At 40.4% G+C, this 26,694-nt stretch overlaps 1 protein-coding gene across 4 annotated transcripts in view; it reads right to left on the reverse strand.

Moving 5' to 3' along the window:
• Nucleotides 1-26,694, reverse strand: part of ARHGEF1 (Rho guanine nucleotide exchange factor 1) — a 241,256-nt gene that overhangs the window by 14,801 nt on the left and 199,761 nt on the right. For all 4 annotated transcript variants that reach the window (XM_053691062.1, XM_053691059.1, XM_053691061.1 and 1 more), the window contains 14 exons: nucleotides 24,823-25,001; nucleotides 24,383-24,526; nucleotides 24,195-24,277; nucleotides 23,594-23,719; nucleotides 16,482-16,596; nucleotides 14,232-14,332; nucleotides 12,640-12,717; nucleotides 12,428-12,503; nucleotides 5,726-5,893; nucleotides 5,267-5,354; nucleotides 4,938-5,048; nucleotides 3,635-3,693; nucleotides 835-993; nucleotides 507-707 (listed from right to left, as the gene is read on the reverse strand). In XM_053691062.1, the coding sequence (XP_053547037.1) occupies nucleotides 507-707; nucleotides 835-993; nucleotides 3,635-3,693; nucleotides 4,938-5,048; nucleotides 5,267-5,354; nucleotides 5,726-5,893; nucleotides 12,428-12,503; nucleotides 12,640-12,717; nucleotides 14,232-14,332; nucleotides 16,482-16,596; nucleotides 23,594-23,719; nucleotides 24,195-24,277; nucleotides 24,383-24,526; nucleotides 24,823-25,001 (1,688 nt within the window). The remainder of the gene's footprint in view (nucleotides 1-506; nucleotides 708-834; nucleotides 994-3,634; nucleotides 3,694-4,937; nucleotides 5,049-5,266; nucleotides 5,355-5,725; nucleotides 5,894-12,427; nucleotides 12,504-12,639; nucleotides 12,718-14,231; nucleotides 14,333-16,481; nucleotides 16,597-23,593; nucleotides 23,720-24,194; nucleotides 24,278-24,382; nucleotides 24,527-24,822; nucleotides 25,002-26,694) is intronic.

Here is a 26,694-nt window from a genome sequence, read left to right on the forward strand (position 1 = left end):
GCTTTCAGGGTTGATAGGGGTTCGAGGAGTTCGCTCCCTACCCCTTTAAAAACACTCTGCACAGCATGATGATATCACGTTAGATCACCACCAGGAATGAAAGACCTCCCCATCCTTCCTCATTCTTCCACAATACTAACAAGGATTTGGGGAGGTATTTAAAGCATGCCATGTAGCAAAGGGTTAATGTTTACAATCATTCAGGTTTTTGGACAATTATTAATGACCAAGGTAAGACTCAGTTAATGAAAAAGGGGTTAAAAGCTTACTGTGTTAGAAATGTATTTTTCCCCATTTACAACTTTCATCTATAGAAAAACATTACCCTAAAATGCGGAAAGAAGACCACTTAATTTGAGTAAAGTAAATGCCAGTAAAATATGGTTAAAGAGCTTGTGTATTTCATGGTTTAAAAGAAAATAACTCAGACATTCCTTGCTTTGCTTTTTGTTGCCTTCCTTTTCATTGGCATTATAGCCATACTTATTAAAGGGCAGTTTTCTCACCTTTCTCACTAGTCTCGCTTCCTGTTTCTTTCATGTGATCCTCTCCTTCGCGGTTACCATTTGTTGTACCTTCCGCCTGTGCAGGTTCCTCATCTCCTGTTTCCCACTGAGGGGCTCCTGTCCAGCTATCAAGGTTTGAGATTGAGTCCACATCCATACTTAAGCGGATATTACGCACTAGTAACCGTTTGAGCACCAATACTAAGAGAAGGAAAACAATATATTATTTGATGCATTCTTCAACATGAACATTCTACTTAAAGATTTTCAAGGAAGTTCAAACAATCATGACTTCAATACATCGCATTCCCTTATTCTGTCTCATCACCTTCTTCTAGGGCTTCACTGGCAACTTTTCCTTCAGAAGTTAATTCCCCCTGATTCATCTTGTACAATGGAATATTGTTGGCCAGTAGATGCTCCATTATACTCGAGGAATCCCCAACTTTTTTGTGCCCTTCATCCACGGGGTCCTCTTTTTCTTTTTCTATGGGTGAGAGCAAAATTGCATATTTGAATTACTTGAAATATCTTTATTTATATTGACAGTGGCTCACATACAGCTAAAATTATTACTGATAATTTCACAGGTTAAGCTTAAAAAAAAAGCCCAATGCTTTTAGTGAACAATACCCTTAACCACCACACCTCTATGTAGTTTAATTTTCAGGCATAGTCAAGTTTACAAATGGTAATTTGCTGTATTTTGTATTATTCTGTTATTCCATACACAAGAAGGAACACAGCAACGCATGAAAGACTGAAGATGGCAAAATGCACCAAGGAACGTCTTTCCAGGTGCATTTGAAGCAAACATCTTACACTAGTGAAGCTTTGTAAAAATATCTAAGACAAACATGAAGTTGTTTTACACGGGTCCAGCATTGTCTCCATTACTTGTCTATGATGACTCCACAGAACGTACCCAAAATCTCAAAAGAAAGAAATGTATTTTAAGAACTCCTGATCTTACTACCATCTCTGAAAGGGGATATTAGGAAGGGAACTTAAGGAGTCTTATGATCTACGCCTTTAGTACTTTTTCACCAATGACCACACCCAAAATATTAAGTAAACTAATACTCTAATGAGAGGGCGCTAGAGCTAAAGTAACTTGACACACCTAATCTTAATAAATAATACATACAATGTAGACAGAAAATGTTCAATTTTACTCAGTATATAAAAAGGTTTCAGGGACGTCTCCCTAATAAAGATACATTGCTCAACACAAATAAAAAACAATTAAAATAACAATATTACAATTATCTTAAAGGAATACCACCCTGGTAAAAAATATTGCGCAAAAAATATCAAAAATTATTAAAAATTATATAAAAAATACGGGTTGTGGGTCAGATCACAACATATAAATCTTATGGTGAATCTTCAACTTATAATGTCCCTTTTTTCAGAGTTAGTCCAAATAGAACTTTCTGGTAATATAACAGGTGTCAGTCCGATAGACCTTTGCTGGTAATTTTATAAGTGTAACTTTCACTCTATAGCTGTGATATGTAACAATGTTCCACTTGATATATGCATATAACAGTATCTGTTTTAGTACACCAGAATGTATTGTTTTATGTACTTTGTATCCGTATATCACCTCTGAATGTGGACAGTTGTAACAGTGACTCACGTAATGTTGCAGCAGCTCCGATCAAATTGCTGCTGGTGTCGGTCTGATTACCTTTAGCATGCCGCTCTTTGCGTGTGTGAGGCTTGTCAACCTTAAGCTTTCGTCCGCTGTAAAAAGACTCACCGCTCCTTGCGTGTGGAAGTCCTGCTGAATCCCGGCTAACAGCCCCTGGGATGTGAGACACGCCGTTTCCTGCGTGTGAATGATCCGCTGTGTCCCGGTTCAGATAAAGTAGATGATTTGAGCAAACAAGATCTTGAAAAAGCCCAGATATACGGGTGAAACGCGTAGAAGGAGGAAGTTGCTCGCCTGCCAAGAACCCATCTCACTAGGTACCTAGTATTGGCCCGCGCGTGTAATACGCTAAGAGCGGGTGTTTGCTCAAATCATCTACTTTATCTGAACCGGGACACAGCGGAGCATTCACACGCAGGAAGCGGCGTGTCTCACATCCCAGGGGCTGTTAGCCGGGATTCAGCAGGACTTCCACACGCAAGGAGCGGTGAGTCTTTTTACAGCGGACGAAAGCTTAAGGTTGACAAGCCTCACACACGCAAAGAGCGGCGTGCTAAAGGTAATCAGACCGACACCAGCAGCAATTTGATCGGAGCTGCTGCAACATTACGTGAGTCACTGTTACAACTGTCCACATTCAGAGGTGATATACGGATACAAAGTACATAAAACAATACATTCTGGTGTACTAAAACAGATACTGTTATATGCATATATCAAGTGGAACATTGTTACATATCACAGCTATAGAGTGAAAGTTACACTTATAAAATTACCAGCAAAGGTCTATCGGACTGACACCTGTTATATTACCAGAAAGTTCTATTTGGACTAACTCTGAAAAAAGGGACATTATAAGTTGAAGATTCACCATAAGATTTATATGTTGTGATCTGACCCACAACCCGTATTTTTTATATAATTTTTAATAATTTTTGATATTTTTTGCGCAATATTTTTTACCAGGGTGGTATTCCTTTAAGATAATTGTAATATTGTTATTTTAATTGTTTTTTATTTGTGTTGAGCAATGTATCTTTATTAGGGAGACGTCCCTGAAACCTTTTTATATACTGAGTAAAATTGAACATTTTCTGTCTACATTGTATGTATTATTTATTAAGATTAGGTGTGTCAAGTTACTTTAGCTCTAGCGCCCTCTCATTAGAGTATTAGTTTGGTTATATTATCTATTCGGGGGAGATAGTTGGAGAGTGGCATAGGTATCTTCTTGGATTATAGCGCTGTATATTTTGTGTTTTTTCTTTTTTCCAAAATATTAAGTAGTCTTATCTTGGAAATGGGCAATGGATTTAGATAATCTAAATGCATAGTTGAAGCATAATAAAACCTTTTAATGAATAAACTGGGCAGCAGGTAGCGGTGTGCGCAAGGTTCTGTAAGAGGAAGTCTGGTAGGCCCTCCTGCTACAGAACAGGACAAGTAGTAAGTGCAGTGAGAACATTCTTACCATCTTTAGTAATGGATTCTTTCATTGATGCTCCATTCTCCGATGATGTATCAGTTAAGCTGCAAAATAAAGGAAGAGAAAAACATACAGCAAATCAGAAAACAGGACTATTGTGGCTGTAGTTTGAAGAGTTTTGCAGGGGAAATATATTTAAAAGCTAGTAAGAAAACATATTGTATTATTACAAGTAGTTATGATTGCAGCACATTAGACATGCGCATTTGTTATTCGTTTAGACAAATGAATGCTAATCTTGCAGCAGATAACTGCATTCTGCTCTTTTCGGATCCAGATTTATTTAGGTAAAAGTGCCACTTTCACACAAATAAATCAGGCTCTGAAAAGAGCCGAATGCCACTATCCACTATCATTTGTTGGTCTAAATGAATGACAAATGCGCATGTCTAGAGTACATATAGTTTAGACAGCACTCCTTATAGCAGCTAAGTAGTTACTACAATCACTTACAGTAAGTGGCTAAATAAAGAGGTTTAAAATGTATCACTTATGCAAGCTCCCAGAGTATGTATAGGCAGTACAAAGGACTTACTAATGACAGCAACGGTACAGAAAAACAACTTTAATGGATATGAAACCCAATTTGTTTTCTCTTATGATTCAGATAGAGCATATAATTTTAAATAACTTTCCAATTTACTTCTATTATCAAATGTTCTTAAATCTCTTAAGATCCTTTGTTGAAAGAGCAGCAATGCACTACTGGGAGCTTGCTAAACACATCAGATGAGCCAATAACAAGAGGCATATATGTGCAGCCACCAATCAGCAGCTATCTCCCAGCAATGCACTTTTGCTTCTTGGCCTACCTAGGTTTGCTTTTTAACAAAAGATACCAAGTGAATGAAGCAAATTTGACGATAAAAGTAAATTGTAAAATTGTTTAAAATTGGATGCTTTTTCCCGAATCATGAAAGAATTTTTTTTGGGTTTCATAGCCCTTTAAAAGGAGTTGTTTGTACCGCTTTAAAGAGCATTAGTCAGACCTCACCTAAAATAACTTACAGTTTTGGCTTTTGTATGTAAATAAATAAAACTTTATAAAGAAGACTACTAAAACTGTGTATGGTTTAAAGAAGGAAATTCTTTATAGACTTGTTATGTTTTGCCATATACACACTATATGATACAGTTTTTTAAATGGAAATTAATAGGTTCAGAAAAACATTGAAAGAAAGAAAAAAAAGGTCATAGTTAGTATAGTACAAAGTAGTTGGGGAGTGAAAACCTATTTCTCATGAGTGAAGGAAGTGGAATGAGCATATTGCAGATACTTATTACTTACAAAGAGGGGCTTGGTGGTAACAAGCTTCCAGGAGTCACAGGTCTGAGTTTTGAGGCTTTTGAAGTGGAAGTGTCTAAAGACACAATAGTCTCACTGATCAGATGAAACCAGCTACAGAAAGAAAAAGCAATCAGTCCAAGAGAGGAACAGCAGATGGTGCTCCAACCACACAAAAGTCAGTTCTCTTTGATAACATTCTTAGATTAGTTTTGCAAGATTCTAGGTAGCACCAACCACCCAAACATTTGGCCATTTGTCTCTATCTACTAAATTTTGCTGTGATTTTGACCCTTTCACCCAGAGTCTTTCCTTATCCCCAATGGTCTTACTTTTTCTTATCAGACACGGTAGGGGCAACCAGCTCATAGATCTGTGCTCTGTCCTCCCAGTAAAATATCACAAAGAAGGCTTTGTTGTCTGCAAAAGAATTCAATATTATTAGATGATTCTGACATGAGTCACCAGCTCGCCCGCCCTGTAGAATACTATGCGTAGATGTGGTGTACATCAAATAATGTAACTCAGAGGCGGGCTATAAAGTATGTAACTAGGTTTTGTAAATGTTATGTTAAATCTACAGTCAAATTGCTGTTGAATACTTTGGGTCATGATGATGATAATAATGTCTTTTCATTTGAATATATACTAACAAAAAAAAACACAAACACACTTAAACAATAAATACCATATAATCCCAGAGTCTACCAAAATGGAAACAAAATAACACTACAACAAACTTTTACAGAGAGGCCCTTGTGCAATTGCAACCAATTAAGTGACATGTTTACCTGTAGCCACCTCCCGAGCTATGGCTGTATTTAGCTTGATGATTGGACTTAGCATAAGTTTCCCTTCAGGAGTAGGAGTGAGTGTCCGACTCTGACACTTAAGCACTAGACGCTCATCCTGTTTTTGTAGCAGCAGCAAGAGATCTTCCAACAGGAGCACATGCACATCTAATTGATAGAAATCAAGATATGGACAGAATTATGAATAAAAAAAATCCTAAATAAAAAAATTAAACGAAAACAAAGACATGCCGTTAAAGGGACACTCAATCAAAATTAAACTTTCATTATTCAGATAGAGCATGCCATTTTAAACAACTTTCCAATTTACTTCCATTAACAAAATGTGCACAGTCTTTTTATATTTAAACTTTTCGAGTCACCAGCTCCTACTGAGCATGTGCAAGAATAAGCGTGTATGCATTTGTGAATGGCTGATGGCTGTCACATGGTATGTGTATGCATTTGTGATTGGCTGATGGCTGTCACATGGTACAGGGGGAGTGGAAAAAGACATAAGTTTTAAAATTGTCAGGAAAAAAACATAATTTATGTAAGAACTTACCTGATAAATTCATTTCTTTCATATTAGCAAGAGTCCATGAGCTAGTGACGTATGGGATATACATTCCTACCAGGAGGGGCAAAGTTTCCCAAACCTCAAAATGCCTATAAATACACCCCTCACCACACCCACAATTCAGTTTAACGAATAGCCAAGAAGTGGGGTGATAAAAAAGTGCGAAAGCATATAAAATAAGGAATTGGAATAATTGTGCTTTATACAAAATCATAACCACCATACAAAAGGGCGGGCCTCATGGACTCTTGCTAATATGAAAGAAATGAATTTATCAGGTAAGTTCTTACATAAATTATGTTTTCTTTCATGTAATTAGCAAGAGTCCATGAGCTAGTGACGTATGGGATAATGACTACCCAAGATGTGGATCTTTCCACACAAGAGTCACTAGAGAGGGAGGGATAAAATAAAGACAGCCAATTCCTGCTGAAAATAATCCACACCCAAAATAAAGTTTAACGAAAAACATAAGCAGAAGATTCAAACTGAAACCGCTGCCTGAAGTACTTTTCTACCAAAAACTGCTTCAGAAGAAGAAAATACATCAAAATGGTAGAATTTAGTAAAAGTATGCAAAGAGGACCAAGTTGCTGCTTTGCAGATCTGGTCAACCGAAGCTTCATTCCTAAACGCCCAGGAAGTAGAAACTGACCTAGTAGAATGAGCTGTAATTCTCTGAGGCGGAGTTTTACCCGACTCAACATAGGCAAGATGAATTAAAGATTTCAACCAAGATGCCAAAGAAATGGCAGAAGCTTTCTGGCCTTTTCTAGAACCGGAAAAGATAACAAATAGACTAGAAGTCTTACGAAAGATTTCGTAGCTTCAACATAATATTTCAAAGCTCTAACAACATCCAAAGAATGCAACGATTTCTCCTTAGAATTCTTAGGATTAGGACATAATGAAGGAACCACAATTTCTCTACTAATGTTGTTGGAATTCACAACTTTAGGTAAAAATTCAAAAGAAGTTCGCAACACCGCCTTATCCTGATGAAAAATCAGAAAAGGAGACTCACAAGAAAGAGCAGATAATTCAGAAACTCTTCTGGCAGAAGAGATGGCCAAAAGGAACAAAACTTTCCAAGAAAGTAATTTAATGTCCAATGAATGCATAGGTTCAAACGGAGGAGCTTGAAGAGCTCCCAGAACCAAATTCAAACTCCAAGGAGGAGAAATTGACTTAATGACAGGTTTTATACGAACCAAAGCTTGTACAAAACAATGAATATCAGGAAGAATAGCAATCTTTCTGTGAAAAAGAACAGAAAGAGCAGAGATTTGTCCTTTCAAAGAACTTGCGGACAAACCCTTATCTAAACCATCCTGAAGAAACTGTAAAATTCTCGGTATTCTAAAAGAATGCCAGGAAAAATGATGAGAAAGACACCAAGAAATATACGTCTTCCAGACTCTATAATATATCTCTCGAGATACAGATTTACGAGCCTGTAACATAGTATTAATCACAGAGTCAGAGAAACCTCTTTGACCAAGAATCAAGCGTTCAATCTCCATACCTTTAAATTTAAGGATTTCAGATCCTGATGGAAAAAAGGACCTTGTGACAGAAGGTCTGGTCTTAACGGAAGAGTCCACGGTTGGCAAGAGGCCATCCGGACAAGATCCGCATACCAAAACCTGTGAGGCCATGCCGGAGCTACCAGCAGAACAAACGAGCATTCCTTCAGAATCTTGGAGATTACTCTTGGAAGAAGAACTAGAGGCGGAAAGATATAGGCAGGATGATACTTCCAAGGAAGTGATAATGCATCCACTGCCTCCGCCTGAGGATCCCGGGATCTGGACAGATACCTGGGAAGTTTCTTGTTTAGATGGGACGCCATCAGATCTATTTCTGGAAGTTCCCACATTTGAACAATCTGAAGAAATACCTCTGGGTGAAGAGACCATTCGCCCGGATGCAACGTTTGGCGACTGAGATAATCCGCTTCCCAATTGTCTACACCTGGGATATGAACCGCAGAGATTAGACAGGAGCTGGATTCCGCCCAAACCAAAATTCGAGATACTTCTTTCATAGCCAGAGGACTGTGAGTCCCTCCTTGATGATTGATGTATGCCACAGTTGTGACATTGTCTGTCTGAAAACAAATGAACGATTCTCTCTTCAGAAGAGGCCAAAACTGAAGAGCTCTGAAAATTGCACGGAGTTCCAAAATATTGATCGGTAATCTCACCTCCTGAGATTCCCAAACTCCTTGTGCCGTCAGAGATCCCCACACAGCTCCCCAACCTGTGAGACTTGCATCTGTTGAAATTACAGTCCAAGTCGGAAGCACAAAAGAAGCCCCCTGAATTAAACGATGGTGATCTGTCCACCATGTTAGAGAGTGTCGAACAATCGGTTTTAAAGATATTAATTGAGATATCTTCGTGTAATCCTTGCACCATTGCTTCAGCATACAGAGCTGAAGAGGTCGCATGTGAAAACGAGCAAAGGGGATCGCGTCCGATGCAGCAGTCATAAGACCTAGAATTTCCATGCATAAGGCTACCGAAGGGAATGATTGTGACTGAAGGTTTCGACAAGCTGCAATCAACTTTAGACGTCTCTTGTCTGTTAAAGACAGAGTCATGGACACTGAATCCATCTGGAAACCCAGAAAGGTTACCCTTGTCTGAGGAATCAAAGAACTTTTTGGTAAATTGATCCTCCAACCATGATCTTGAAGAAACAACACAAGTCGATTCGTATGAGATTCTGCTAAATGTAAAGACTGAGCAAGTACCAAGATATCGTCCAAATAAGGAAATACCACAATACCCTGTTCTCTGATTACAGACAGCAGGGCACCGAGAACCTTTGTAAAAATTCTTGGAGCTGTAGCTAGGCCAAACGGCAGAGCCACAAACTGGTAATGCTTGTCCAGAAACGAGAATCTCAGGAACTGATAATGATCTGGATGAATCGGAATATGCAGATATGCATCCTGTAAATCTATTGTGGACATATAATTCCCTTGCTGAACAAAAGGTAAGATAGTCCTTACAGTTACCATCTTGAACGTTGGTATCCTTACATAATGATTCAATATTTTTAGATCCAGAACTGGTCTGAAGAATTCTCCTTCTTTGGTACAATGAAGAGATTTGAATAAAACCCCATCCCCTGTTCCAGAACTGGAACTGGCATAATTACTCCAGTCAACTCTAGATCTGAAACACAATTCAGAAATGCTTGAGCTTTTACTGGATTTACTGGGACATGGGAAAGAAAAAATCTCTTTGCAGGAGGTCTCAACTTGAAACCAATTCTGTACCCTTCTGAAACAATGCTCTGAATCCAAAGATTGTGAACAGAATTGATCCAAATTTCCTTTGAAAAAACGTAACCTGCCCCCTACCAGCTGAGCTGGAATGAGGGCCGCACCTTCATGTGGACTTAGAAGCAGGCTTTGCCTTTCTAGCTGGCTTGGATTTATTCCAGACTGGAGATGGTCTCCAAACTGAAACTGCTCCTGAGGATGAAGGATCAGGCTTTTGTTCTTTGTTGAAACGAAAGGAACGAAAACAATTATTAGCCCTGTTTTTACCTTTAGATTTTTTATCCTGTGGTAAAAAAGTTCCTTTCCCACCAGTAACAGTTGAAATAATGGAATCCAACTGAGAACCAAATAATTTGTTACCCTGGAAAGAAATGGAAAGTAGAGTTGATTTAGAAGCCATATCAGCATTCCAAGTTTTAAGCCATAAAGCTCTTCTAGCTAAAATAGCTAGAGACATAAACCTGACATCAACTCTGATAATATCAAAAATGGCATCACAGATAAAATTATTAGCATGCTGAAGAAGAATAATAATATCATGAGAATCACGATGTGTTACTTGTTGCGCTAAAGTTTCCAACCAAAAAGTTGAAGCTGCAGCAACATCAGCCAAAGATATAGCAGGTCTAAGAAGATTACCTGAACACAGATAAGCTTTTCTTAGAAAGGATTCAATTTTCCTATCTAGATGATCCTTAAACGAAGTACCATCTGACGTAGGAATAGTAGTACGTTTAGCAAGGGTAGAAATAGCCCCATCAACTTTAGGGATCTTGTCCCAAAATTCTAATCTGTCAGACGGCACAGGATATAATTGCTTAAAACGTTTAGAAGGAGTACATGAATTACCCAAATTATCCCATTCTTTGGAAATTACTGCAGAAATAGCATTAGGAACAGGAAAAACTTCTGGAATAACCACAGGAGCTTTAAATACCTTATCTAAACGTTTAGAATTAGTATCAAGAGGACCAGAATCCTCTATTTCTAAAGCAATTAGTACTTCTTTAAGTAAAGAACAAATAAATTCCATTTTAAATAAATATGAAGATTTATCAGCATCAACCTCTGAGACAGAATCCTCTGAACCAGAAGAATCATCAGAATCAGAATGATGATGTTCAGTTAAAAATTCATCTGTAGGGAGAGAAGTTTTAAAAGATTTTTTACGTTTACTAGAAGGAGAAATAACAGACATAGCCTTCTTTATGGATTCAGAAACAAAATCTCTTATATTATCAGGAACATTCTGCACCTTAGATGTTGAAGGAACTGCAACAGGCAATGGTACTTTACTAAAGGAAATATTATCTGCTTTAACAAGTTTGTCATGACAATCAATACAAACAACAGCTGGAGGAATAGCTACCAAAAGTTTACAGCAGATACACTTAGCTTTGGTAGATCAGCACTTGACAGCGATTTTCCTGTAGTATCTTCTGACTCAGATGCAACGTGAGACATCTTGCAATATGTAAGAGAAAAAACAACATATATAAAGCAAAATTGATCAAATTCCTTAAATGACAGTTTCAGGAATGGGAAAAAATGCCAAAAGACAAGCTTCTAGCAACCAGAAGCAATAAAAAATGAGACTTAAATAATGTGGAGACAAAAGTGACGCCCATATTTTTTCGCGCCAAATAAGACGCCCACATTATTTGGCGCCTAAATGCTTTTTGGCGCCAAAAATGACGCCACATCCGGAACGGAACGCCGACATTTTTGGCGCAAAATAACGTCAAAAAATGACGCAACTTCCGGCGACACGTATGACGCCGGAAACGGAAAAGAATTTTTGCGCCAAAAAAGTCCGCGCCAAGAATGACGCAATAAAATGAAGCATTTTCAGCCCCCGCGAGCCTAACAGCCCACAGGGAAAAAAGTCAAATTTTTGAGGTAAGAAAAATATGATAATTCAATGCATAATCCCAAATATGAAACTGACTGTCTGAAAATAAGGAAAGTTGAACATTCTGAGTCAAGGCAAATAAATGTTTGAATACATATATTTAGAACTTTATAAATAAAGTGCCCAACCATAGCTTAGAGTGTCACAGAAAATAAGACTTACTTACCCCAGGACACTCATCTACATGTTTGTAGAAAGCCAAACCAGTACTGAAACGAGAATCAGTAGAGGAAATGGTAAATATAAGAGTATATCGTCGATCTGAAAAGGGAGGTAAGAGATGAATCTCTACGACCGATAACAGAGAACCTATGAAATAGACCCCGTAGAAGGAGATCACTGCATTCAAATAGGCAATACTCTCCTCACATCCCTCTGACATTCACTGCACGCTGAGAGGAAAACCGGGCTCCAACTTGCTGCGGAGCGCATATCAACGTAGAATCTAGCACAAACTTACTTCACCACCTCCATCGGAGGCAAAGTTTGTAAAACTGAATTGTGGGTGTGGTGAGGGGTGTATTTATAGGCATTTTGAGGTTTGGGAAACTTTGCCCCTCCTGGTAGGAATGTATATCCCATACGTCACTAGCTCATGGACTCTTGCTAATTACATGAAAGAAAATCTACTACTCATTTGAAGTTCAGACTAAGTGCTATTGCATTGTCTTGTTATCTTGCATTTGTTGATTATACAAAACTACTGTGTTGACTGGTCCTTTAAAGGTTTAGAGATTGCAGGGTGGAGATAAAAAAGGAAGAGGAAAGGATGAATGCATAAATAAAATAAGCTAGAGCATCTCTGAGGATTGGGTGCAATGTATGTACAGTATAATGATAACATAGGGGGGGTTAAACGAGGAAAGCCAGCTGCAAATACAGTGGGCAGAGTACAGAAAGCAAGTGCACACTCACCAACTGCCTTGTCTTTGCTCACTCTCCATGTCATAGAACCTTCATGTATAAGGTCCTTTCTGCTGATATCAATGTTCTGTAAATACATAAAGCATTAAAGGTTGTTCTGGCCTCACATATAAATGATCATTGAACATTATCCTGCTTTATAAGAAGGGTTATGATTTCCACACAAGAGAGTCAGAGAGGGGAATCATTTTTGAGGGCTTTACCTTGAACTCATTAAACAAAGGGTCATTGCTCTGTCTCAAGTTGGTGATGTCTAGACGTCTCTGATAATCAGCCAGTTTCTGTAAGGGACAAATAAATAAATAAAACAGGAGCAAAAACTATGGAGCTGTTGTCACCATTGGAGTGAAAACAAGATAACTAAAGCTACAAAAATAATAATAATCATTTCTACAGTCTATGTATAGCTCTACTCAATTAGTTGTAGACATACAATGAAAACAGTAGAGACATTATATAGATAAATCACTTTAAATACAGAACCTCTACCCTTATAGGGATATTTAAAAAAAATCTCCCATAAAACGATTAATCAAGCCTAGAAACAAATATTGCAGTGTACATGTAATAAGGCCTGATTTTCTGCAATTCATTTTGGCAAACTGATCTTCCCCTTGGCTTATTCGAATTTCACCTTTCCTATCCCAGAGGAACTTTAATCCTGGAATATATATTGAAGATTTGCTGAGAAGGTCTGGGAATACAACATGTCCCCTTCCCGTCTACGAGACTGCCAAATGCTTTGCATTAATTACATTTTATAACAAAGATGGTATTTATAACATTTATTACAAATATTGCCTATAGTTTATAATGAACTTTTGGCTTTCTGAGATCATTTAAACAAATATTTTTAGAAGTTTCAGAGGTTGGTGTTATACTTTGGATAGCTGATGGAACATGGAAAGATGCTTTAGATACTGGTACTAGTTGTTGCCTTTTCATACAGGTGAATTTGTATTCATAACATTAACAACATGTATCCTATATTACAAAGCACACTACATTTGCACTGTAGTTTCTACAAGTATACACCATTTTATTGAACCTTTATGACAACATAGAGCTTTAATGATCTATAAAGCTTTGCAAAAAGGAACATAAAAGGAACTATATTTTCTTTTAATCTAGAATGAGCAACCTTGAACCCTAAGTCTGCCATCCACCTGCAAAGTGCTATAAAAGCTGCAGCATCTGCTAAGCAGATGCTGTATAGGGGTGGCCATATTGGCAATAATCTAAAACCCTCCTGCAATCAGTATAGCACTAACTGTGGACTGAATATGACAGTAGCCCATTGATATTAGACCTACATGCTGAGTGCAAACAAAATGCCACCTTGGGCAAGTGTGCCAAGGTTTGCAACCCCTGGCCTAGCACTACCTCCTGTGCCTGACAGGTCACTCAGGAAACTGCCAGTACCACAGAAAAACAAGGAGTCTGCAAACTACGGCTAAATAATGCGCCTCAACTGAATGGCCTAACTAGCTCTGGTGGGCCATATGAACACGCTACCCTACTAGAATGCTTGGGGTATTCCTACTAACAGCAGGACAAGCTAAACAACACATTAGGATCTTTATAGTATTTTATTTCAGACAAACGTTTTTTGCTCCCTGTTTTGCAGCAGTTTTTTGTTTTTTTGTGGAGGTCCTTTTATAAGTGAAATACGTTCCATGAAATAAAATAAGCTGTAGAGAAAGCTCTATGTGAATATAGCACAGCATATCTAAATATGATTAAGAAACTGAAATACAAATGGAAGGCAAGCGCCTCTCAAACATGTACCACTCACCATCTTGTTTTCCATCTCCCGTACCTCCTGGTTGACATGATTCAGAATCTGTCGACAGCACTCTGCTGCCTTCTGTACTTTCTGCTTCTCCTCCTCTTCCTCTGAAAGAGAAAACAATCAGGGCATTTAGCCCCTTAAACTGATTTTTACAGCTATTCTTAAGATAACTGATGATTTTATCATTGTCTAGACTCGCCAGAAAATGCTCTTAGCTACATCTTTAAAAGGGATTGATCACAGTGAAGGTCAGCACCAGATATTAAATGTATCTGTTGAGCCATAGGACACTCTGCTGCTGCATGCCTGCTCATAGTTCTTTTACTTTATAGTAAAGCTCGTAGATGTGATCCCACAGCAATGATGTCCCCAGTCATTATAGTGATACAATTACATGTTCTAACTTTATCACTAGCAACACTGCAACACTACATGTTACACAGCTGGATTGTGCGACTAGAGCTGCCGATTGGGTCAGCAGCATTTTCACAGGACCAGCAGTGCTCAGTGGCTCCTGATCAGTAGTTTAACTGTGTTCAACCCCTTCGCGGGAGTTAAACACATAGCATTGCAGTGTCACTGATGATAACGGCACTTTAAAGGGACATGAAACCCCAAAATTGATTCCGATAGAGCATGCAATTTTAAATAATTTTCTAATTTACTTCTATAATAAAATTGTCTTTGTTCTTTTAGTATCTTTTTTTGAGAAACAGGGAAGGAAGCTCAGGAGTGTGCATATGTCCGAAGCACTTTATGCTATTCATTGGCAAGAGCAATAAATGACAGCATTATTTCCTGCCATGTAGTGCTTCAAACACCAACCTAGGTATTTCTTAAACAAAGAATACCATGGCAATGAAACACATTTGATAATACCTTTATCACAAAAGAAACGTTTTTGGGTTTCATGTCCCTTTAGCGTGTAAAATAAAACGTTTTTTTGTTTGTTTTGCTTTTTTTTTATAGACAATATCTGTCTATCTCTGTATACCAGACAGACAGGAAGGTTGATGTCTGAGATCAAACAAATAAAACTACTTCTAAAACAAAAATCTGTAAATCTGTAGCTTTACAGGGACTGCTGATGAGATATGGAGCTAGAACGGGGAACAAACTGCATCCCTTGTGATAGGTAGTATTGTCCAGTTATAGAGGAAAAAATAAGTCAATCATTATTTTAATATGTAGTGCCATAAGAGGAAAATAAAACTCATATTCTCCCTTCTCTGTAGCCCATTTAGAATGGCCATAGATATAGATATAACACCGTTTATACAAGTACCCCAAAAAATTATAACAATTTTGGTTTTATCTCTAATGTTAAGAGATTTTGATCATCATAAGATTTTTTTTAGACTATTTTTAGAATATATTTAGTAGAAATGTGCAATGTGTGGTTAGATAAGAAGACATCTCTTACCCATAGAGGTTTATATAAGGCTTTTGACAAACTACACTCAAGATTATTATTTATATTGCAAACAGAACTAAGGAAGTACAAATATACTTTACTAAAATGGGTGTCTAATTAGTTATCTTACCAAAACGTTAATTTTAATTTGAGAATGTTTATGGATTAGGTTATATTTGTAATGCAGTTCTTCTTAAAATAATCTGGTATCCGATTTTTAGTTTTATATGAGAAGAGAAATGGTTTACTAGCAGAACTGTATAACATTTTCTATGGGTTTTAAGGTTTATGATTTAATAGACCATAGTATATTAATTTAAACACTTATTTGTAATGGCACCTTCACAAATAGATATACTTTCATTTTGGGAAAATGAGTAACACCACCATAAGGAAATTTTGCAAGGCCTATTTAATGCCTTGAAAAGCCCGTTGTAGGGTGAAATGCATTGATATGTGGGCATTAAGATAACTTTTCCCTAACCAACTCTGCTGAGGGGATTGGGAACTGCATTTTGATGATCCTGCATTCAATTACTCGCACTATATTATGTTTGTTGCTTGCTCCACTATAATATTGCTGGATATAGAGCAACAGGCTGACTTATGGCAACATCTGTGTGTGGCAGAAAACTGTGGCAGATAGGTTCATATTTTGGTTTGAAACTAGCGAGTGATATTATTGGCTGACAGATGCCACATGTCTTTGTTTATTAAATCAGTTGACATTCAAGCTCAAATCCATACCTTTGACACAGAATTAGTGAGAGCTCTGCTGACACATCATGCCTGCCAGATCAGTATTATAAGTTGTGTGTATCGTTAGTAAAACTGCTCACCAGTGAGATTGGCAATGTTCTGTAGAAGTAGTGGGTACTTGGTCAATCGCTGCATTTCAAATGGGATGATGTCCTTTAACTGCAGCCGTCTACATTGCGGACTGCTCTCTGCTTCCTGCAAGAAAGGAAAAGCAGAGACTGAGAAAGAAAAATCAAACAGCAGGACATAAATGACAAAAAACGAAAATGACCAAAAAAACAAATTATGCTTACCTGATAATTTCATTTCCATTGTGGGGAGGAGAGCCCACAACTTCATTCATTACTTGTGGGAATTAAGAACCTGGCCATCAGGCTTAAATACCTCCCCCCCACTCCCCTCATCCCCCAGTCATTCAACCAAGAGAACAAGGAACAGCAGGAGAAATATCAGGGTATAAATGGTGCCAGAAGAACAAAACTAAATTTAGGTCCGTCCACTGGCGCAACGGGCGGGAGCCGTGGACTCTCCTCCCCACGATGGAAATGAAATTATCAGGTAAGCACAATTTATGTTTTCCATCTAAAGGGGAAGAGAGTCCACGGCTTCATTCATTACTTGTGGGCAGGACCATCTTTAACACAGGGCAAAAGGGGTTCATACCAGACTACTGATGTGACATGGGGAACACACACATTCAGTCCTAATACTGTAACAGTTCAAAGTACTCTGCTTATATTTTTTTTAAAAACTGTGCCAGACCGTGCCGGTGTCATGCCAAGCTAGTGCCATGTGCTGTTTTAGATGTGCACTGTGCAGCACTGAATGCAAAGCCCTAACTCGGCATCCAGCCATTTCCCACGGCTTCAGAAAAGGTCCTACTGGGGTTACCACTGTTACCAGGTAACTGCTCTGGTGGTGGGGATTGTTTCTGGGTAGGGCTGACTGTAGGCACATGCAGCAGAAAGCTGGAGTGGCAGGCACATGAGGATTTGAGCATCTGTGCAGCTGCATACACTGCTCTCTTCAGTCTTGAGGGTGTGTGACTCATCTCACACTGTATCCATGCAGCCTTGGAGAGACAGCATCCAGTCTACTGGTCCCCTTAGCCCTGCTCTTTCTGCTGTGGCCCTAAGATCAACTAACTGAAGTTTGTTAGGGGAATAGTGCTTTGTAGAAAGGTGTCAGTGGGAACAATTTGTGAGTGCACACACGCCCCTCCCCATGCAGCATTGTCTAGTTCAGGGTGAGAGGGCAAAGAAGCGACATGTGCTGGTGTGGCTGATGTATAGCGTCATGCTGATACTTCACACATTAATGTAAGGTTTATTTTTATAGTTTTTATTTTTTCTCTGTCTCAGATTTTACAGCTTCCCATAGTAGTTCTGCTGTTCCAGTTAGTAAACATCTATTTGTCTGCACCTCCATGCTTCCTCCTTTACCTTGCTTTGCTCCTGTTGGCTGCCCTAAATCTCTTTAACCAGCTAACCTCACACCAGAATCACATTCAAAAGAATATTAAATGAATCCACAGTGGAGGAATTTATATATTTATTTACTTATTAGTACTGCTTAGGTCCAGTTTCACATATTGCAATTCTTTTTTAATTTTTTTTTTAAAAATGATTAGCCCAGCAGTGGATGATCCACCGCTGGGCTAATAATAAAAAAAAAAAAATTGATTTAGTTGTTTTTTGGGATGTTGGGGTGGAGAGCGAAATTGCATGGGGTGGGGGGGCCCAATAAATTTTTTGCCCAGGGTCCAATCAATATTAAAGACGGCCCTGCTTGTGGGAAACAAATACCCAAGCTCTAGAGGACACAATGAAAAACGGGAGGGCAAAAGAGGCGGACCCTAGTCTGAGGGCACAATAGCCTGCATAACCTTTCTCTCAAAAGCTGCTTCCGCAGAAGCAAAAACTTGAAATTTGTAAAACTTTGTAAAAGTGTGTAAGGAGGACCAGGTAGCTGCCTTACAAATCTGCTCCAAAGAGGCCTCATTCAAGAAGGCCCAAGACAAAGCCACAGTTCTAGTTGAATGAGCCGAGATCCTCTGAGGAGGCTTATGTCCCGCTGTCTCATAGGCTAAGCGAATTATGCTCCTCAACCAAAAAGACAAAGAAGTTGAAGAGGCTTTCAGCCCCTTGAGCTTCCCTGAATACACCACAAAAAGAGATGTAGACTTTGTAGCCTGAAGATAAAATTTCAAGGCTTGAACCACATCCAGATTATGAAGTAACCTCTCCTTAGGAGAAGAAGGGTTAGGACACAAAGCTGTAACTACTATAACCTGATTGATGTTACGGTTCGACACAACCTTGGGAAGAAATCCCAAACCAGTGCGAAGAACAGCCTTATCAGCGTGAAAAACCAAATAAGGAGGCTCACATTGCAAGGCCGCCAACTCAGAGACTCTGTGAGCCGATGCAATAGCCAACAGGAAGAGAACCTTCCAGGAAAGAAACTTAATGTCAATAAAATGCATAGGTTCAAACGGAACCCTCTGCAACACCTCGAGAACCAAGTTTAAGCTCCAGGGAGGAGCGGACTGTCTAAAAACAGGCCTGATTCTAGACAGGGCCTGAACAAAAGACTGAACATCAGGAAGCTCAGCGAGCTTCTTATGCAACAAAATTCATAATGCCGAAAATCTGTCCCTTTAAGGAACTTGCGGCGAGCCCCTTCTCCAGCCCATCCTGAAGAAAGGACAAAATCTTGGCTACATTAACCTTGTGCCAAGGATAACCATGCTTCTCAAACCAGGACAAGTAGGCCCATCACACCTTATGGTAGCTGCGACGAGTGACTGGCTTCCTGGCCTGAATGAGAGTATCAAGTATCAAATTGACTGCGTTCAATCTCCACGCAGTCAGCCTCAGAGAATCTAGATTTTGATGTTGAAAGGGACCCTGTTCCAGCAGATCCCTGCGACAGGGTAACCTCCAAGGAGGAGATGAAATCCCCACCAGATCCGCAAACCACGTCCTCCGCGGCCACGACGGAGCAATCAGAATAACCAAAGCTTGCTCCAGCATGATGCGTGGCCACTACACAAGGTAGAAGTGGCAACGGTGGAAAAATGTAAACTAGTTTGAACACCCAAGGCACCGCTAAGGCATCAGCTCTGCCTGGGGATCCCTTGACCTCGACCCGTATCTGGGTAGCTTGCAATTGAGTCTGGACGCCGTGAGATCTATCTTCAGCATCTGTGACAAATCTAGTAAAACACCTCAGGGTGGAGAGACCATTCCCCTGGATGGAAGGATTGTCTGCTGAGAAAATCCGCTTCCCAGTTGTCAACACCCGGAATTTGGATTGCTGAGAGCGAACAGCTGTGGAACTCTGCCCATTCCAAAATCCGAGACACCTCCCTCATTGCTAGGGAGCTTCTCGTCCACCCCCTGATGGTTGATGTAAGCCACCAAGGTAATGTTGTCTGTCTGGAATCTGATGAAGCCAAACAACCCCAGAAGAGGCCACGCCTTCAGAGCATTGTAGATTGCTCGAAGTTCCAGAAGTCAAAATCTCCCAGGACGTTCTCAGGAAGGATCTCCCTTGTAACAGTTGTTCCGGACGGATCCACCAAGAGACGAACATCCACGGAAATCTGCTGTGATAGATCTGTATGATCGCCATTCCACTATCTCAACATGCACAACTGAAGATGTCTGAGATGGAACCTGGCGAATAGAATGACATCGATACAGGACACCATGAGCCCGATCACCTTCATACTCTGACCCACTGAGCCACTGAGGGACTGGAGGATGACTGCAGGGCCCAACAGGTGGACACAATCTTCCTGCGTCTCTGGTCTGTGAGAAATATCATCATGGATATAGAGTCTATTATCGTGCCCAGGAACTCCACCCTGTTGCTGGGAACCAGGGAACTCTGTCCCGAATTTATCTTCCAACCGTGAGATTGGAGCAAGAGAAGAAGAGCCCTTGAATGATCCTCTGCAGGACTGAACGACGGCGCCTGGACTAGGATGTCGTCCAGATAGGGCGCCACAGCAATGCCTCTGGATTTGGCAACTGCAAGTAGCGCCCCCAGAACCTTTGTGAAGACTCTCAGGGCCGTCGCCAGACCAAAGGGAAGGGCCACAAACTGGAAGTGTTGGTCCAGAAACACAAATCTCAGGAACCTGAAGTGATCCTTGTGGATTGGAACATTAAGGTAAGCATCCTTCAAGTCTTGATCCCTTTGATTGTCGTCATGAACTGTCCCTCCTAAACTAAGGGCAGAATAGATCTGACAGTTTCCATCAGAAATTTGTTTAAACATTTTAGGTCCAGAATCGGGCGGAACATGCCCTCCTTCTTTGGGACCACGAAAAGGTTTGAATAGTACCCTAGACCCCTTTCTGCTGGGGGTACTGGTACGATTACTCAGAGAGAAGAGAGATCCCTCATACATTCTAGAAAGGCGTCTCTCTTTTCTGGTCTGGAATACAGGTTTGACAGGAGGAATCTGCCCCTGGGCGGATAAGATCTGAACCCTATCCTGTTACCCGGGGGGCACTACCTCCAGAACCCACGGGTCCTGAACATCCTGCAACCAGGCTTCTGAGAAGAGAGATAATCTGCCCCCTACTTGGTCTGTTGATCGGCCGGGGGCCACCCCTTCATGCCGTTTTAGTCTTGGTTGGCTTCATGTACTGCTTGGACTTGTTCCAAGACTGAGCTGGCTTCCAAGTTCCCTTGGATTTAACCGCTTTTGCAGCGGGCTCCTGGTGTTGGGCCTTGTTCACATGAAAGGGATAAAAAGTAGATCCTTTAGGCTTAGCCTTTTTATCCTGCGGTAGGAAAGTGTCCTTGCCTTGCCTCCCGTAACCGTGGATATGATAGAGTCCAAACCTGGATTAAACAGGATCTTTTCCTGAAAAGAAAGGGACAACAGCCTCGACTTAGGAGGTCATGTCCGCAGACCACGACTTTAGCCGTACGAGCCCTGCGGGCTAGTACATAAAAACTTGATACCTTAGCATTCAGGCAAATAATCTGCATATTGGTGTCACAAAAGAATTAGCAACTCTCAAAGCCTTAATTCTCTCCTGTATCTCGTCGATAGGAGTCTCCTTCTCGACCATTTCACACAGAGATTAACACCAATATGTCGCAGCTCCGGAAACCATGGCTATTGCCGCTGCTGGTTGAAAAACAAACCCTGTGTGCTGAAACATTTTTCTTAACATGTTTTCTAACTTTTTATCCATGGGCTTGTTAAATGACAAACTATCCTCAAGGGGAATTGCCGTCCCCTTCGCGAGCGTAGAGATAGCACCATCCCCCTTAGGGACAGTCCCCCATAGCTCAAACTGACAGTCCGGAACGGGGACCAGTTTTATAAAAGAAGAAGGGGAAAAGGATGAACCTAATCTCTCCCATTCATTCTAAATAATATTAGCCATCTTAACAGGAACCGGGAAAGTCTGGGGCACCACCCTGTCCTCATATTTTATCAAGCTTAGGAATTGAGGGTTCCTCCGGTAGTTTTGGTTCTGGAACCTCCAGCGTAGCAAGCACTTGCTTCAGCATAAAGTGCAAATTTTCCATCCTAAACCAAAGTCAGGCTCCTCCGCAGCCGGAGGCCTAGATGACACGGATTCCGACCCAGAAGGGACTTCCTCCCAAGAGTCAGAGAGGTCCTCGTCAGCGGATAATGCCTCTGATATATCCATAGGCATAGACAACCCCTGGGCCGGGCCACCATGAAGCACCCAACGCTTGCACTTAGAAGAACGTGGTAATGCATTAATCACCTTCGACACCGCCGTTTGCAGTTGATCCGCAAAATCTGACGGCCAGCGAAGCTCTCCCGAAGGAGTAACGATTGGGCCCTGGGGCGCTGCATGTGCAATCGGAGATGAATGCAGGGAACGCATCTCACAGGACGGAGAACCCTCAGAGGTGGACGGCTCAGTAGTACTAGACATTCTCTTTTTTTCTAGACTTTATCAAGGCAAATGAAACATAGTTGAGAAGGCAGATATACCAGAACCTCCTCACAATAAACACAGGTATTTGACTTTTTTAAAGAGGGGGCACCCTCTAAAGCACCATAGACCTCCACAGCTTGCGCTTTATTACGGACTAGATCAAATTAATAAATTGGCACCTTTATAACTCCAATGGCCGGGGCACTCACCACATCCTTTGAACTGGACTACAGAAACCGTTTTGTCTCCTGCGTCGCAGATCAAGCAGAGGAAGTTGTATAGCCACACCCAGTCACATGGGATGCCACGCAGGACCGCCCCTGCACTAGGGAGAAAAGCGCGCCAAATCAGCCGTGCAAATACTCCCGGAAAAGAACCTGAAGTTCCACCTATTTCCAGAGCCTAATCTAGCACATAACGCAGCAATGACACAATAAACAATATTATGTATAACCCCCCCTGTTCAATAATCCCCATACCAGGATTATTAACCCTTGATTCTATAAAGATAAAAGGTATCACACTGTGACCCTGTCTTCTTGCGTTATCATCATAGTATAATAAAAAAGAAACAATCTTACCAGAATCTATGCCGTGGAACAGGAACATGGCCCTTCAAGTGTGACAGGATAGTAGCATCGCTCCTGACATGGATTTGAGTGTAAAGAGCAGGCAGCAAAACTCGTCAACGCTGATTGCTTATGGAGCTGTTATGGAGCATGAGTTTCGCAGGAAGACTCTCTCTGCATCTCCGGACTCTAACTTTCACCCAGGCTCTCACTGAAAGACTGACAGGACTATTTAAAACTCCAGTCCCATTCCGAAGAGTACTACCCTCCATAAGAGACTACTCTGAATCTTCTGACACTTCTCTGCCAACCTCCTGTGACGAAAGGCAAAGAAAGACTGGGGGATGAGGGGAGTGGGGGAGGTATTTAAGCCTTTGGCTGGGGTGTCTTTGCCTCCTCCTGGTTGCCAGGTTCTTAATTCCCACAAGTAATGAATGAAGCCGTGGACTCTACTCCCCTTTAGATGGAAAAATGTGTGAAGAAAAAAAATAAAATAAATCCACAAGATTTATTAAGAGAGATCTCCATTTCCTAGATCATTATATGGAGGCACTGCACTAAAGCTCTTCATTAATTTTTCTAAGCATTAGGTTAAGGAATGGGAAATATAAAAATCTTTCTGCACACCAGTTTTTACATGTATCTAATGAAAAGTTTCCATACATTTCAAATTTATTATCACCTGTATAAACTGGGTAAAGCGAGGCTCCTTCTTCTGCTTTACTTTTAACTGTTCCAGTGCAAATGACTGTCGACTGCAAAATCTTGAGGAAATCTTCTGAAACCAGCTGCCCTCTGTTCCATCAAACTAATGGAGAAGGTAAAAAGAACAGGAAAAACCACATAAAGAGAGACAATATTTTACCTTTAGCATCACACCCACATAAAACCGATCACAAACGAGAGACACTTAGGCATTGAGTTTTGCCCAGAATATGTAGGTCCATTCCCCAATATCTCAAAACTATTTCTTGTATCACTTAACCAATTATTGTGAAGCAACTTATCTTTGCCAGCCATTCTGCCCAGAAGTCTTCACAGGTTATTGGAAGGGCTTATCAACTCTTAAATTGCTCTTCTGGTGTCATGCTTTAACCCAACTTGATTTAAAGAAAGTATCCTGTTCTCTCACTCAATAAGTCTTTAATTGTCCCCCTATAGCTTTACCCACTCAAGGAGCCCAAACTAACTATGATGACATCCTTGTATGGCACCCCATGATTAAGATACTCCCTTCTCTGCATTCTTTCCCAGCTGTCCTTAAGCATCGCGCTCCTCCTCACCCGATTTAGCAATGTACTCCCAATCTCATGAATTACAGAGTTGTTCTCCTGGCGGAGGCGCTTCAAGGTATCCAGGAACACCGCTGCAACATAGAGAAAGATTTCTCAGTACATTGTGCAGAAAGTAAGGATGCATGGGCTTTTATATGGTATAATGCGAAAAAAGACTATGTATAAAAGAATCTCACCATGGGCATCAATAAGTTCATCCAAGCTGGGGAATATGTTTTCCAATTCAAGAGTGGGAATCCAGTCCCTCAACATGGGGAGGTAGAAGATGTCATGCAATACTCGAAGCATTCGCACATGAGCATGCTCCGTAGAAAGCAGTTCTTAGGGCAGAGAGAAAACAAGTCAGAACTGTAAAGTATACCAGGGTATGACTAATGTTATTGGAAGTCTGGGTGAAATGGAAACTTAGTAAAATGATTTACTGGATACGAGTAGAAAAGAAGTTGAGTGAAAAAGATGTTAGGGATGAGAAATTGACATTAAACTACCAAGGAACAGGGACATCTGAACAAAATGAAAAGACTAGGAAAATCTGCGGAGAAGCAGAGCTTTATTAGGGAATACAAATATAAAGAGGCATTTACTGTTAAGACTCGCCAGTTGAAAATCATCATACCATTAATGACCTCTTGCCGCTTGATCTCGCTTTTCTTCAGCCTGAGGAGTATTTCTGGGGGGACAAGGTCCCTCCAGTTTGGGGGGTCGATCTCAGCCTCCGAAATGCGCGGCTCAGACTCCTCAGACTGGGTAGACAGAAAGGACAGCGGACCTTCAGCACTCCCTCCAGGTTCAGGGCTGTAGGAGAAGAAACAAACCTGTATGAGAAGTTGGACCCTTGGATCGGATAAAACTCTTATTTTGGCTTCAAACAATTCAACTTGTATTTGATGTTTATGTAAGATTATGTAATCTATTTCAACTTCCTGACTCTTCATCTGGTTCCATCCCGCTCAGCTACTGCAACACTATTATAAAAGGCCAGCATACCCAGTCTGTGTGTTTGTTTTAACAAATTCCCGGCAACTGCTGTGATTTCATAAAACATTTAAAGGTGGATATCATCAAGGAGCCCCTCGACCTTGGGGACTGTCTGCCATCAGTCCTTTCTGGGGTCGACTATAGGAAAACAATTTTATAAATATGGGGGGAGGTACTAAAGGTATACCGGGCCTGTCCCATTCTTTACTAACAATGTACGCCACCCGCTTGGATATAGGAAAAGCTTCGGGGGGCCCCGGGGCCTCTAAGAACTTTTCCATTTTACATAGTGGTTCTGGAATGACCAGATAATCACAATCATCCAAATTGGATAACACCTCCTTAAGCAGAGCGCGGAGATGTTCCAACTTAAATTTAAAAGTAATCACATCAGGTTCAGCTTGTTGAGAAATGTTTCCTGAATCTGAAATTTCTCCCTCAGACAAAACCTCCCTGGCCCCCTCAGACTGGTGTAGGGGCCCTTCAGAAACCATATCATCAGCGTTCTCATGCTCTACAGAATTTTCTAAAACAGAGCAGTCGCGCTTTCGCTGATAAGTGGGCATATTGGCTAAAATGTTTTTGATAGAATTATCCATTACAGCCGTTAAATCATAGTAAGGAGTATTGGCGCACTAGATGTACTAGGGGCCTCCTGTATGGGCAAGACTGGTGTAGACGAAGGAGGGGATGATGCAGTACCATGCTTACTCCCCTCACTTGAGGAATCATCTTGGGCATCATTTTTACTAAATTTTTTTATGACATAAAATACATATAGTTAAATGAGAAGGAACCTTGGTTTCCCCACAGTCAGAACACAATCTATCTGGTAGTTCAGACATGTTAAACAGGCATAAACTTGATAACAAAGCACAAAAAACGTTTTAAAATAAAACCGTTACTGTCACTTTAAATTTTAAACTAAACACACTTTATTACTGCAATTGCGAAAAAGTATGAAGGAATTGTTCAAAATTCACCAAAATTTCACCACAGTGTCTTAAAGCCTTAAAAGTATTGCACACCAAATTTGGAAGCTTTAACCCTTAAAATAACGGAACCGGAGCCGTTTTTATATTTAACCCCTTTACAGTCCCTGGAATCTGCTTTGCTGAGACCCAACCAAGCCCAAAGGGGAATACGATACCAAATGATGCCTTCAGAAAGACTTTTCTATGTATCAGAGCTCCACACACATGCAGCTGCATGCCATGCTGTCCTCAAAAACAAGTGCGCCATACCGGCGCGAAAATGAGGCTCTGACTATGATTAGGGAAAGCCCCTAAAGAATAAGGTGTCAAAAACAGTGCCTGCCAATATAATCATATCAAAATACCCAGAATAAATGATTCCTCAAGGCTAAATATGTGTTAATAATGAATCGATTTAGCCCAGAAAAAGTCTACAGTCTTAATAAGCCCTTGTGAAGCCCTTATTTACTATCTTAATAAACATGGCTTACCGGATCCCATAGGGAAAATGACAGCTTCCAGCATTACATCGTCTT

The sequence above is a fragment of the Bombina bombina genome, chromosome 8, assembly GCF_027579735.1.
Source record: "Bombina bombina isolate aBomBom1 chromosome 8, aBomBom1.pri, whole genome shotgun sequence".
Taxonomy (NCBI): Eukaryota; Metazoa; Chordata; class Amphibia; order Anura; family Bombinatoridae; genus Bombina; species Bombina bombina.